The sequence below is a fragment of the Heteronotia binoei genome, chromosome 17 (assembly GCF_032191835.1).
Source record: "Heteronotia binoei isolate CCM8104 ecotype False Entrance Well chromosome 17, APGP_CSIRO_Hbin_v1, whole genome shotgun sequence".
Lineage (NCBI taxonomy): Eukaryota > Metazoa > Chordata > Lepidosauria > Squamata > Gekkonidae > Heteronotia > Heteronotia binoei.
The window spans coordinates 7,598,402-7,611,319 of record NC_083239.1 but is presented as its reverse complement, the minus strand read 5'-3'; the positions used below and the strand labels follow the sequence as shown (position 1 = coordinate 7,611,319).

The 12,918-nt window shown below is 48.7% G+C and overlaps 2 protein-coding genes across 2 annotated transcripts in view; one reads left to right on the top strand and one right to left on the bottom strand.

Moving 5' to 3' along the window:
• Positions 1–9,398, top strand: part of SYTL1 (synaptotagmin like 1) — a 60,485-nt gene extending 51,087 nt beyond the window's left edge. Inside the window, exons 11-15 of the mRNA XM_060257608.1 lie at positions 52–213; positions 2,393–2,471; positions 4,128–4,227; positions 4,419–4,624; positions 7,866–9,398. Coding sequence (XP_060113591.1) covers positions 52–213; positions 2,393–2,471; positions 4,128–4,227; positions 4,419–4,624; positions 7,866–8,005 — 687 coding nt within the window. The 3' untranslated portion in view covers positions 8,006–9,398. The remainder of the gene's footprint in view (positions 1–51; positions 214–2,392; positions 2,472–4,127; positions 4,228–4,418; positions 4,625–7,865) is intronic.
• The window catches only part of MAP3K6 (mitogen-activated protein kinase kinase kinase 6), a 101,330-nt gene continuing 96,729 nt past the window's right edge, over positions 8,318–12,918 (bottom strand). The window contains exon 29 of the mRNA XM_060257606.1: positions 8,318–8,995. Within this exon, the coding sequence (XP_060113589.1) occupies positions 8,920–8,995 (76 nt within the window). The 3' untranslated portion in view covers positions 8,318–8,919. The remainder of the gene's footprint in view (positions 8,996–12,918) is intronic.

The window sequence follows — 12,918 nt, the reverse complement described above, 5'->3', positions numbered from 1 at the left end:
TCTCCACTTGGCCCTCTCCATCCTCTTTCCACTCCCTCTCCTGGGCTGCAGTACAAGATTGACAAGGCTGAGCTCCAGGGCCGCATCCTGAACTTATCTGTCTGGCATCATGACTCCTTAGGCCGAAACCTCTTCATGGGAGAAGTGGAGCTAGAGCTGAAGACCTGGGACTGGAGCAACACAGGGCCCCAGTGGTTCAACCTACAGCCCAGGGTAAATCTCTTTGGCTTAAACCAATGGGCTAGGTCCAGACTAAATTTTCTACTAATCGAAGGGGAAGTATGATTTCCAACAACTCGCCCTTCCTGCTGCAGAGCCCCTATTTGCCCCTCATGACATCTTTAATGGTCCCCTGTCCCCTATGGGGCAGCATTTGGGGGAGATTAGTGGGCTGCAGTGGGAAGCAGGAAGGTTCATAGGGCTCAAGGATGCACCTTCTGCTAGTGGGAAACAGTCTGGATTGAAAAGAAAAATGGTTTTCATATTTTGGCTTCTGAACTGCCTTTCAGTTCTTTCTCAAAGCTGTTTCTGAGAGGAGGCAAAACAAGCAAAGAGAGACTTTGCTCTTCGTCTGTCCCCTATCAACTATTGTGATGTGAATGGCACCTAAAAGGGCATTTTTTTCCTCCAAATAATTGTTGTGAGAGCCACGCTTCAATACCGCCAAACTTTGCAAGCTGAGAAGCAGCCACCCTTACCTTCACTTGCCCAGAGGACTCGCTGTGGCTGCTGATGAAATCAAGCTGGGAGCCATATTGTGCACAGCCCCGCACCCCCCCCCCCCCGGGACTAGTTGTTCCCTTTCACATGTGGTGTTTCCTTCTGAGCATTTCACAATCTGCTTCACCCAGAAGAATGGCAGGGAGAGATCTGGGCTCAGATACTGCCTGTGGCCTGGCAATCCCACCATCGTGTGCCTGAACATCCTCCAGAGCTCTCATTTCATTTTTTAAAAACTAAAAGGTAAAGGTAGTCCCCCGTGCAAGCACCAGATTGTAAAACTATGAGTCTGCAAAGTGTATTTCACTAAATACTTGTCAGGATTCAGCTTTAACAGAGGCCAGCTTTTGGAATCCTCTGTCTCAAAACTGGTTACCCACCAGCCTTTGCAGTTGTCAGCCAATGTTCCTGGGAGCACATACGGCCGGGGCTGCGCGGACTGCACTGGCTGCCAATTACCTACCGAGTCCAGTACAAAGTGTTGGTTAGCACCTTTAAAGCCCTATATGGCCGAGGACCAGCCTACCTAAGGGACCGTCTCTCCCCATATGAACCCCAGAGGGCACTGAGGTCAGTGGGTAAAAACAAAATGACCATCCCTGGGCCGAGAGAGGTCAAACTCCAAAACACCAGAACACAGGCCTTTTCAGCCGCGGCTCCCGCACTGTGGAACCAGCTTCCGGAGGAAGTGCGGGCCCTGCGGAACCAGTTCCGCAGGGCCTGCAAGACCGCCCTTTTCAGACAAGCCTACACTGATATCAACTGCTGAGTTGCTTGGAATAAAGAGCCGCCATCCATAATACGATTATGGAACCATTTAAACTGGCAGAACCAGCGCCAAAATAATTTTATTGCTGCCAGGTACATTTAATGCAATTTGAATTATGTATTTAATTTAATTGACTGGTTTTTATGTTTAAAAATTTTAATTGTTAAATTTAATGTTTTATCTATCTATGTTAATTGTTTTAAATGTTGTTAGCCGCCCTGAGCCACCTAGGCGGGGAGGGCGGGATAGAAATAAAATGTATTATTATTATTATAAGCTGCAGTCTTGTGAGCAAAAATTCTACCGTGTGAGCTACTGGTTATTAAAGTTGTGAGCTACTGGCCATTAAAGTTGTGAGCTACTGCATAAATTATTGTGCTCTGGGACCATTTTCCTGAGCTAAGACAAAAATGTGTGAGCCGGAGGCTAAAAATCTGTGAGCTAGCTCACACTAACTCAGCTTAGAGGGAACACTGTTGCCAGCCCAGCAGAAGGTTGGGGTGGAGCAAATCTGTGGGAACAAACAAGACTTGCAGGCAGGCCATTGCATGGTTTTCCATGACTTTGTCTTCCAAGTCACCCCTTAGAATTCTAGTTACATTTTTGGTTTCTGCCAGGTACCTTCATTTCTGTTTTGAAAATGTGTTTAATGGTTTTGTACAGCTTCATTACTTTGTGTTTATAAAGTTTATAAAGCACTCTAAATGCCAGTTGGTAGGTGGGATGTATATAAATATTACTCCTATCAAGTGCCAAAAATCAATAGTGCAGGCAACGCCCAGCTAGTGTTCTCACTAACTAATGCTCACCCTCCCTTCCACCTTGACAGTGTATTCCTGATGTTTATCCAACTGCATTCTCCCTTTTGAGATCCACCTTTCTCTCTCGTTCTCTCTTTCTCAGACGCCAGTCACCCCCGATGCTTTGCTCAGCCGGGGCAAACTCAATCTAGCTCTGAAGTTCCTTTCAGCTGGCTCAGAAGGTAGGAGCTGCTGCTGCAATTTCCTTTAAGGCTTCTCCCTATTATTAGGGTTTTAAATTGGATGACATTTTGAGTCTCACTTCAAACCCTCACAAGGCTGTTGGCTAATTTGATCAGGAAGCAAAATCCCAATCAAAGATTTCAGGTTTTCACGGCTGGCATCATCATTAGGGTTTGTAGAATCTTTCGGGCTCAAGTGCCGTGTTCTACTGGAGAAAGTTTTCCTTCCAGACGTTTCGTTCTCAGCTGCGGAGAACATCCTCAGTGGCGTTGCAGCCGGAGCAGGCGTTCTGACCCAATCCCAATCCCCCTTCCTCCTCGTGAATACAGCAAGCAGCCAGTGCCCAAACTGGCAATCGGAGTGCTGTTGAGTTGTCTGTTTTAAAATGTCTTTATTGTTTTATTACATGTCGTACTCCGCCCTGAGCCCTACGGGGAATGGGCGGAATAGAAATTTACTAAAATAAATATACCCAAATACTCCCAATAAGTGTTGGAAATGCCACAGAGTGAAAGGAACCTTTTATCATATCTGGGGACAATGTGACAAAGCTAAAGAATTTTGGGGACAAATTCATACTTGGCTTCAAAAAAAGTTGAAAATGAACATACAGTATTTGCCTGAATTGTTTTTATTAAGTTTATGCCAATGCTCTCTACCCAAGCCAATAATCAGGTTCCTAATGCATGCTGTAACTGCGGCAAGATTAACGTATGCGAGATACTGGAAATCGCAACAAATACCTAAGAAAGAGGAATTTATTGGGAAACTGTTTGAAGTAGCAAAAATGGATTATTTATCAATAAGAACGAAAGGGGGGAATATACAAGAGTGTGAAGAGACCTGGAAGCCCTTGTGTAATTGGCTGAAGTTGATAGGATAATGGTATGACAAACAAAATTAAAAATGAAATGCCTAGAAGTATTCGAGAGGAATTTGTAACTGGTATAACAGAGTATTAATAGTGGATAACTGCAATCTAGAACAGAAATAGAGAACAAGTTATTGATGGAACGCTAGGTAATTGATAGAGAGAATCTTTATATTCCAGTTTTAGAGTATGTTTTTGTTTTGTGTGTCTTTGGGTGTTGTATGTTATATTTTTCAATAAAAAGTTAAATCCCACCCCCCGCCCCCACCCCCCCAAAAAAATCAACAGAATTTTAATTTGCGATGCAACTGAAAAAGGCCAAGTGTTTTCAGTCATTCCAGTATCTTTACACGCACTGCTCAGAATGCTGGAGGCAGGAACAGTTTTACTTTATACAGAGCATTCAAGGACAGTAAGCAACAGGGTTTAAGATAACTTTAAAAAAAACCCCAAAACAAAATGATGAATATTCAGGAAAAGAACCTATAGTGCAAACCTATTCTGAGTTACTCCAGTCTAACCCTATTGAATTAAATGAGCTTAAAATAAGTAACTCTTTATGGGATCTCAGAGCTAGAATAATAGAAAGCAATGGCTCTCACACTCTTTGATGACAGTCCCGACTTTCATGCTGTTTTTGAGTTGTGGAAGGATCTGTGGCCTGTGAAGATGGGAAGGGGAAGGGCAATTTGGACTGGTGTGTGGAAGATGGGAGAGTCCATGTGAAGGCAGGGTAGAAGGTGAGGCCTCCCTACTAATTTTAGTTGATGTGGCTTTCTTTCAGGGGAAGGGCTTCCTCCCACTGGTGAGCTGCACATCTGGGTGAAGAATGCGCAGAACCTGATTCCTTTTAAAGGCAGTGCTGCGGACACCTTTGTTCAGTGGTGAGAACTGTTCTTGTTTTGGGAGGTGAAGGGCCCAGAGTTGACATCAGTTATGTCATCTCTCCTCTGATTTTTTCTACTGCCGCTTATGGGATGGAAGTGGGAGGCAAGGACAGGGGCTTGCCTGCAACAGATGGGTGCCTGGGGACCTTAATTCCTCCCCATCTGAGTGCCCTTTCTTCTTTTTCCAGCTACATCCTCCCTGATGACAGCAAGGTAAGCCGGCAGAAGACCCGCACCGTGAAGAAGAGTCTCAGCCCGATTTTCAACCACACCATGGTCTATGATGGGTTCCAAGCCAAGGACTTGGCTGAGGCATGTGCGGAGTTCACCATCTGGGACCAAGACACCTTCTCCAGGCAGCGTCTTGGAGGTATCCGACTGAGTCTTGGCACAGGTAAGGCCTTGGTGGAGTCCTCGGGAGGGCTCAGAATAGTTATGGGTGATTAGGCCACTCCTTCCATGAGTCTTTCTTACCTGCTTTTAAATCCATGTTTGTGGCCATCACTATATCTGCAAATTAATTACTCATTCAATAAAGTACATCCAGTTTGGCGTAGTGGATAAGTGCACGGACTCTTGTCTGGGAGAACTGGGTCTGATTCCCCACTCCTCCACTTGTACCTGCTGAGATGGCCTTGGGTCAGCCATAGCTTTCATAGAAGCTGTCCTTGAAAGGGCAGCTGCTATGAAAGCACTCTCAGCCCCACCTACCTCACAGGGTGTTTGTTGTGGGGGCGGGGTGCGAAGGTAGAGGAGATTGTGACCGCTCTGAGACACTGAGATTCAGAGTATAGGGTGGGATATAAATCCAAAATCATCTTCTTTTGGCCATCCTGAACCTACCAAATTTATTGGGTGCCCAGGAGTGTGTGAGTTCTATCTATTTTTCCCACCCCAAGCATAATTTTATAAAGCTGTCACACACCCCTTAGTTGTCTGTTTTCTAAACTGAAAAGCCCTAGAGTCTTTCCTCATAGGAAGCCACTCTACTGGGCACAAACCAGGAAAATGGAGGTTTGTCCTGGTTCATGGGGCTTCATGAACCACAAATCTTCATGAACCTTCCCACTTAATGAACCGGTTCATGAGGTTTGTGATGTGCTAGAACACCCCTCATGGGCTAGAGACACCAACCTCATAGCAAGTCATCAGCTGACTCTCCTCTACGTGCTCTCCAAAGTTTGGTGAGGATTGGCTGGGGCGGGGGGGCTGAGTACTGCCCACCTCCTCACTGAAGACATTATTGCTGGGCTTTGGTGACTGGGTTTTGGGAGGTGGTCTGCTGCATTCCTTGGACCTGGGAAGTGGTCACATGGTTCTGAAGATGGATTCTGGGGTGACCAATCCTTCCCTTCTGGGCCAGGTGGGGGTCAATGCAGCCCTTCTGGGTGATTGGGTCTTGGGTGGCCCACCACACTCTCCCTTGGGTTTGGGAGGTGGCCACTTGGTTGTGAAGATGGATTGGGAGAGAAAGGTAGAGCTGCTGCCTCTGCTTGCCGTTATTTTACCACTGCTCATCTTTTCTTGCTTGAGCTGCGTGTTCTTCCTGCTCCTCCTCCCTCTCCCATCCCGAGAGCAATTATGTGAGAAGTCAAGCACATTCAGCAACTGATGGAGGCAGGCGGCCACTGACTGATCCCTTGGGTGTGTATGGATCCCATCCAGGCTTTTCTGCCCTGCTTTGGGAACCCACAGCGGCTTATAGTATCATTCTCCCCTTCTCCGTTTTATCCTCACAACTACCCTGCAAGGTAGGTTAGGCCGAGAGAAAGCTCAAGGTCACCCTGTGATCCCCCATGGCCCAAGTGGGGATTAAAACCAGGTCTCACAGCTCCTAGTCCCACTTTGTAATTACTCTACCACACTGTGTCTTCTTCATTCTCCCACAGGGTCCTGTCGGACCAAAGCTGCCTTGAAACATAAGACATGTTTTAATAAATAAATTCGCTTGCGGCTACTCTTCTGGCATGTGGGACGGGCAGCCAAGCTCTGCCCAGAGTAAAAGCAGGCCTTGTGTCAGTTAGCCCTTGCCAGTCCTCAAGGGGTTTGGCCTCAGTCTCCTGCTGCAGGAGACCAGTGATCCGTCTAGTCCAGCACCCTGTTTCGCATGGCGGCCAACCAGTTGCCCTGGAGGTTTAGCAAACAGGATGTAGAAGCCAAGGTCCTCCCCTACTGCTGCTGCCTCCTAGCACCGGTATTCAGAGGTCGACTGCTTCCAAACATGGCAGCTCCCATCACTCAACCTGGCTAGTAGCTGTTGAAGGACAGCTTGGTGTAGTGGTGAAGTGTGCGGACTCTTATCTGGGAGAACCGGGTTTGATTCCCCACTCCTCCACTTGCACCTGCTGGGATGGCCTTGGGTCAGCCAGAGCTCTGGCAGAGGTTGTCCTTGAAAGGGCAGCTGCTGGGAGAGCCCTCTCAGCCCCACCCACCTCACAGGGTGTCTGTTGTGGGGGAGGAAGGGAAAGGAGATTGTGAGCCGCTCTGAGACTCTTCAGAGTGGAGGGTGGGATATAAATCCAATATCTTCATCTACCTCACAGGGTGTCTGTTGTGGGGGAGAAGGGAAAGGAGATTGTGAGCCGCTCTGAGACTCTTCGGAGTGGAGGGCAGGATATAAATCCAATATCTTCATCTACCTCACAGGGTGTCTGTTGTGGGGGAGAAGGGAAAGGAGATTGTGAGCCGCTCTGAGACTCTTCAGAGTGTAGGGCAGGATATAAATCCAATATCTTCATCTACCTCACAGGGTGTCTGTTGTGAGGGAGGAAGGGAAAGGAGATTGTGAGCCGCTCTGAGACTCTTTGGAGTGGAGGGCGGGATATAAATCCAATATCTCCATCTACCTCACAGGGTGTCTGTTGTGGGGGAGAAGGGAAAGGAGATTGTGAGCCGCTCTGAGACTCTTCAGAGTGTAGGGCAGGATATAAATCCAATATCTTCATCTACCTCACAGGGTGTCTGTTGTGGGGGAGGAAGGGAAAGGAGATTGTGAGCCGCTCTGAGACTCTTTGGAGTGGAGGGCAGGATATAAATCCAATATCTCCATCTACCTCACAGGGTGTCTGTTGTGCGGGAGGAAGAGAAAGGAGATTGTGAGCCGCTTTGAGACTCTTCGGAGTGGAGGGCGCGATATAAATCCAATATCTTCATCTACCTCACAGGGTGTCTGTTGTGGGGGAGGAAGGGAAAGGAGATTGTGAGCCGCTCTGAGACTCTTCGGAGTGGAGGGCGGGATATAAATCCAATATCTTCTTCTACCTCACAGGGTGTCTGTTGTGGGGGAGGAAGGGAAAGGAGATTGTGAGCCGCTCTGAGACTCTTTGGAGTGGAGGGCGGGATATAAATCCAATATCTCCATCTACCTCACAGGGTGTCTGTTGTGCGGGAGGAAGGGAAAGGAGATTGTGAGCCGCTCTGAGACTCTTTGGAGTGGAAGGCGGGATATAAATCCAATATCTTCATTTACCTCACAGGGTGCCTGTTGTGGGGGAGGAAGGAAAAGGAGATTGTGAGCCGCTCTGAGACTCTTTGGAGTGGAGGGCGGGATATAAATCCAGTATCATCTTCTTCTTCTCCTCCATGAATCTGTTTGGGCCAATAATATCTGACGTAGCCTTTTTTTAAAAATGCAGGCAAGAGCTATGGACTGCCAGTGCCTTGGATGGATTCAACTGAGGAGGAGTGCCACGTGTGGGAGATGGTGTTCAAGAAGCCTGGCCAGTGGGTAGAAGCTGGCCTTCCTCTGAGGACCAATTTGAGCCTTAGGACTTAATCCTGCCTCCAGTCATTCTGCAGTGGAACGCTTGCACTGGGGAGATGTGTGTGTGGAGATGAACTGAGCTGCCCCCACCATCTCTAGCACCTCACGGCAGCAGACAGCCCTCCCAGGGTACCCAGTGCTGCCCCTGATGTCTAAAGGCCCCGTTGCTCTTTCTAACTCAGAGGGAGGAGGCTGTTCCTTTAGGCCTGAGGCTGGGATAACTTGAAAAAAACACGCATACGTCCCCTCCTCCGTTAGCCACAGGGTGTTCTGGCTGCCCCTCAAGTTTCTTTTCCCTCCCTGCTTCATCAACACAAACAAATATTGCGCTCTCGTTTTTATTTACTCCTGCACATTACCATCCACGGTGGTGGCACACTTAAGAAACCGAACCTTCCCCACGCACTCTTTCAGCCATCCTGGTCTCCTTTCTGCTATTCAGGTTATGTCCCCAAAGGGTGGATGTTGTTTCTGTCATCTTTCTCCCGTTGACAGTTGTGTTTCTTGGCGATGGCCTGTGCTGCTGAGTCTATAAGCCAAAGCTTATAGCAAGCAGGGAATGTTTGCTGCACAGCCCTGAGTGTAACACTGCAGTATAGTTCAGAATCCCTCCGCCTCTCTTGAAAATTCTGGCCTGGGGAAGAAACAGCCCCCCTAGCCCATCTTTTTCATCTTCATCCAAGAAGCAGCTGCAGAATTTGGCAGAGATACTGATGGGAACAGACTCCACGGGAGGTTTCTTTAGGCCTTGTTTCCAAAAGGGGGCCTGGAGCAGATTTTTCCACCGTCCCTGACCCAAGGGTAGATGAGTTTTAAGCAGCCAGCTTTCACTGAGGCAAGGTGGGGGTTGAAGCATCTGCCTTCGAGCTTTCTTATGGATTTGCAAGAATACAGTCTACAACTGGTGGGGTCTGCACAGCTCACGGCTATGTTCCAGACTGCTGGCCAAAGCTCCGCCGATGTTCCACGATGGCCTTCCAGATACAACACACCATTCCGCCTCTGCCGGAAAAAAAAGGGAAATTGGGCAGATTAAATCTGTTGCTGGTTCAGTTGATGTGATTTACGATGTCTTGGACTGTGGCACAAGAACAGTTAAGGAAGTGGAAAGCATAGCAGCTCCCACAGACTGTCTTCTGCAACTTGACTGCTTAGAAGCAGGTGAGCAGCCCCCAAAACGATTGAGCTGCCCCAAAGACCCGCGGGAGAGGACATCCTACGGTCACCAACGAAGTCTTTATCAAGTATTACCTCATAAATGGCTTCCATGATTTTGGAAATTTTTTCCCCACTTCAAGAGGTATTGACTGGTTTCCATAGGAATGGGGATAATGAGGTCAAAGACCCAATAAAGAAACTACACCTCTGTTTCACAACAAAAATAAACGATAGGTTGGTTATCATGCTTCCTGAGGTCTGGATGTTTTGTCACAAGGGGGTGGGCTTCACAAAGGGGCAGGAAGGTGTTAGGATAGGGTCCCGAAACTTTTTGTATGTGTTGGTGCTTTGGGAATTTTGAGAACAAGTAATAAGATGCCACAACAAAATGGCTGCCATGGGCTGGTGGGTGGGGCCAATTGAGAACAAGTAATAGATGCCACAACAAAATGGCTGCCATGGGCTGGTGGGTGGGGCCAACTGAGAACAAGTAATTTTGAGAACAAGTAATAGATGCCACAACAAAATGGCTGCCATGGGTTGGTGGGTGGGGCCAATTGAAGGAGCTACCATTGGGGCTGGGTGTAAAATGATAGGACCACTCACAAGCCAAGCTCTGATGGAGGCAGCTGTTTTCCAACAGGTGTTCCCTGGGGACCCAAACGGGATGCGCCCTGCCCACTGAGATTAAGGGAAGCCTGGCTTTATTGGCTCTTTGCCTTGCTGGGAGAAGCAAATGAGTAGCAAGAAAAAAACATTGCATTTTGGCACCCACAGGTACCATATAAGGGATCACTACTTTAGAAGCTCCCAATGGGGATTTTTTTTAAAATTGCAAAGGTCTAAGCTCACCGTTTCTGGCAGCGGCCTTCTAGTATTGGGTGTTCTCAAAGAGAATATTTTTTCACGTGCTCTCCACAGCCATGCAACAGCTGTGGGGAACACATGGAAACGTGGGAAAGAAGTCAGCATGTAGGTTGGATCAGAAATCCTGCCTTTGAACACAAAGATTTCACTTTGCTTTCGGACTCAGCATAATTACCAACAGGGCTGTATTAGTTCCTCCAAAGTGTAATTTACAGTACAATCCTAAGGACAGTAAAACCCTTCAAAGTCCACTAAATTCAACTGGCTCAGAAAGGCAAATCTGTTAAGAACGGTACTGTTAGCTGCAAAAGAGAGGAGGGAATGGGGGAGGCAAGATTACAGACTGGAACTGTGGTGCTTGTTAATTTTATGCTGTTCTGTTATTTGAAAACCATTCCCCTTCCCTCAGGGCTGCTTTAAACCTGGTAGGGTTCCCCTCCACCTTTTCTTCATTAAAAGACAGGTTTAATTTGGGTATAAGTTTGTTGGAGCAAGAATCTACATAAACCCAGTCCGACAGCTACAGTATGACAGCTGGTGATCTAGCTGCCAGGCTAGGTCACAGTGACCTGATCAGCAGACCGGCTTGAGCCGGCAGAAGCCAAGTGATGCAATCTGCTGAGTCAGCACGGCCAGGATTGGCTGCTTGGACTATATATGATCTGTGTGTGCATCACACAGGTCTCTCCCTGTGAGATGGTGGTTAGGCGAAGCACTTTGTCCGTGGAGGTGATATTGTATAGACTGCACAAGAGAGCACTTGTTGTGTATATATGTTAATACACCTTTTGGCACTAGTTGCACGTGTCTGCCTGATTTTCTTTCCTGAAGCCCTGTGTCGGGCAAGTCATCTCCCTCACTCTGCTACTCCCGCTCCGACAGGGTTATGGGCCCAGGGCGGTTCCGCTGCGCGGAGGAGAGAGTTGAGAGTTGAGCTGACTGTGAGTTTGGAGAGAGCCGGAGGCGAGGAACGCCGATGAAGGACACAGAAGCACCACCGTTCTCTGTTTGAGAGCCAGAGGGACGTCGGCAGCCAGCTGTGAGGAGGAGTCGGCACGATGGCTCAGCAACAGCTTGGAGTAGCCGTTGAGAAGCTCACCTCAGCCAACTACGCGGTGTGGAGCCTGAGAATGCAACACTACCTCAAGCGTGAAGGGCAATGGCTGTTCGTGAGTAACCCCCCTGCTGACTTATCTCCTGCCGAGACTGTGTTATCGGATAAGGCACTGGCCAACATAGTGCTGTCTATAGGAGATGACCAGCTGGTTTATGTGCGAGGGAAGGACACTCCCAAGGCTGCCTGGGACGCGTTGAGTGCGGTGCATGTTAGCACCACTGCTGGTTCCCTCATGGCCTTGACCAGGAGGATGTTCCGCACCGTTATGCCGGCTGGAGGGTGTGTGAAAGATCACATCAAACGGCTAACGGACTGTTTCGTTGAGCTGGAGGCAAGAGGCAAGACTGTAGCTCCAGACGACAGAGTGTACATTTTGCTGTCGTCGTTGCCACCTGAGTACACTCCCCTGATAACTTCTCTGGAGACGGTGGACGTAGCGACCCTGACCATGGAATACGTCTGTGCCCACCTGCTTGACTTCCAAGAGAGAATTGCGGCCGTGAGCTGTCCGGGGGTGTCGGCCGGGCAGCGTGCTGTTATCGGTGTGTCCGGGAAGACAGCCAAGAATGAGCCAGCTTCTGCTGCTGGCAGGCGTCCGAAGGTGGAGGAAGTGGAGCCGACTGCGTTTGCAGTCCGTCGCTGCTATGGATGCGGGTCGTCGCAGCACCTGCTCCGAGCTTGCCCTGAGAGGGAGAAGAGGCGGGGGCGTGTGCGGCGAGAGCGGAGGACCGCCAGCCCGTGTGAGGAAGCAACCCGGCTGGTCACGTCTGCAGTAGAGAGCACAGGGTCTGCTTGGATTTTAGACTCCGGGGCAACGAGCCATCTCTGCTGCGAGAAGGAGTTGTTGAAAAACATTGACAGTCCTGAGCATAAGTATGTGAGATTGGCTGATGGGACCACTGCCAATTCTGTTTGCTCAGGCAATGTGGAATTTCCTGCACTGAAATGTATGTTGCAAAATGTGTTGTATGTACCCTCACTGCAGTCTAACCTGTTGAGTGTTAGCACACTGTTTGACCAGGGATACCAGGTGAGATTTGAGAAAACCTGCTGCAAAATCCTGGGAGGTGGGGGAAAGTTGCTTGTGACAGGAAAGAGGGAAGGTAAACTGTATGTGGTCCAGAGTGATTGTGCCCAGGTGGCTCAGGTGTCGAATGAGCCTGTGCACAATAATTGTATACATTTGCTCCATAGGAGACTTGGGCACTGCGGATTTAGGGCGTTAAAGAAAACCCTGGAGCTTGTGCCTAGTTTGAAAGTAAATCCTTGCAAATGTTACTTGGATTGCCAGGTCTGCAAGAAGACCAAAAGCAAGGCGTGTGCTGTTGCTAAAGAAAGCTCAAGGGAAAGCACACGAGCCCTGGAACTAGTCCATTTAGACGTTATTGGCCCATTGCCAAAGAGTCTGTCGGGGAGGAGATACTGCTTGGTGGCCACCGACGACCACACGAGGTACGCGTGGGTTTTCACCATGGTGCATAAGTCTGAGGTGTATAAGACATTCACCAAGTGGGTCAAAGCAGTGGAGAGACAATTAGGGGTTAATCTCCTAGCTGTACAAACCGACAGAGGGGGGGAATTCTTATCTAACCAGATGAAACGTTGGCTGGAGAACAAGGGCATCGCCCACCGTCTGACGAACCCGGCAACGCCCCGAGAAAATGGGCATGGGGCTGTATTGCAGAATGTGATGTATTGCATGTTAGAGGATGCACAACTGCCAATGACCTATTGGGCAGAAACCATACATGCAGCTGTTTTTTTGCAAAATAGGGTTTGGTGT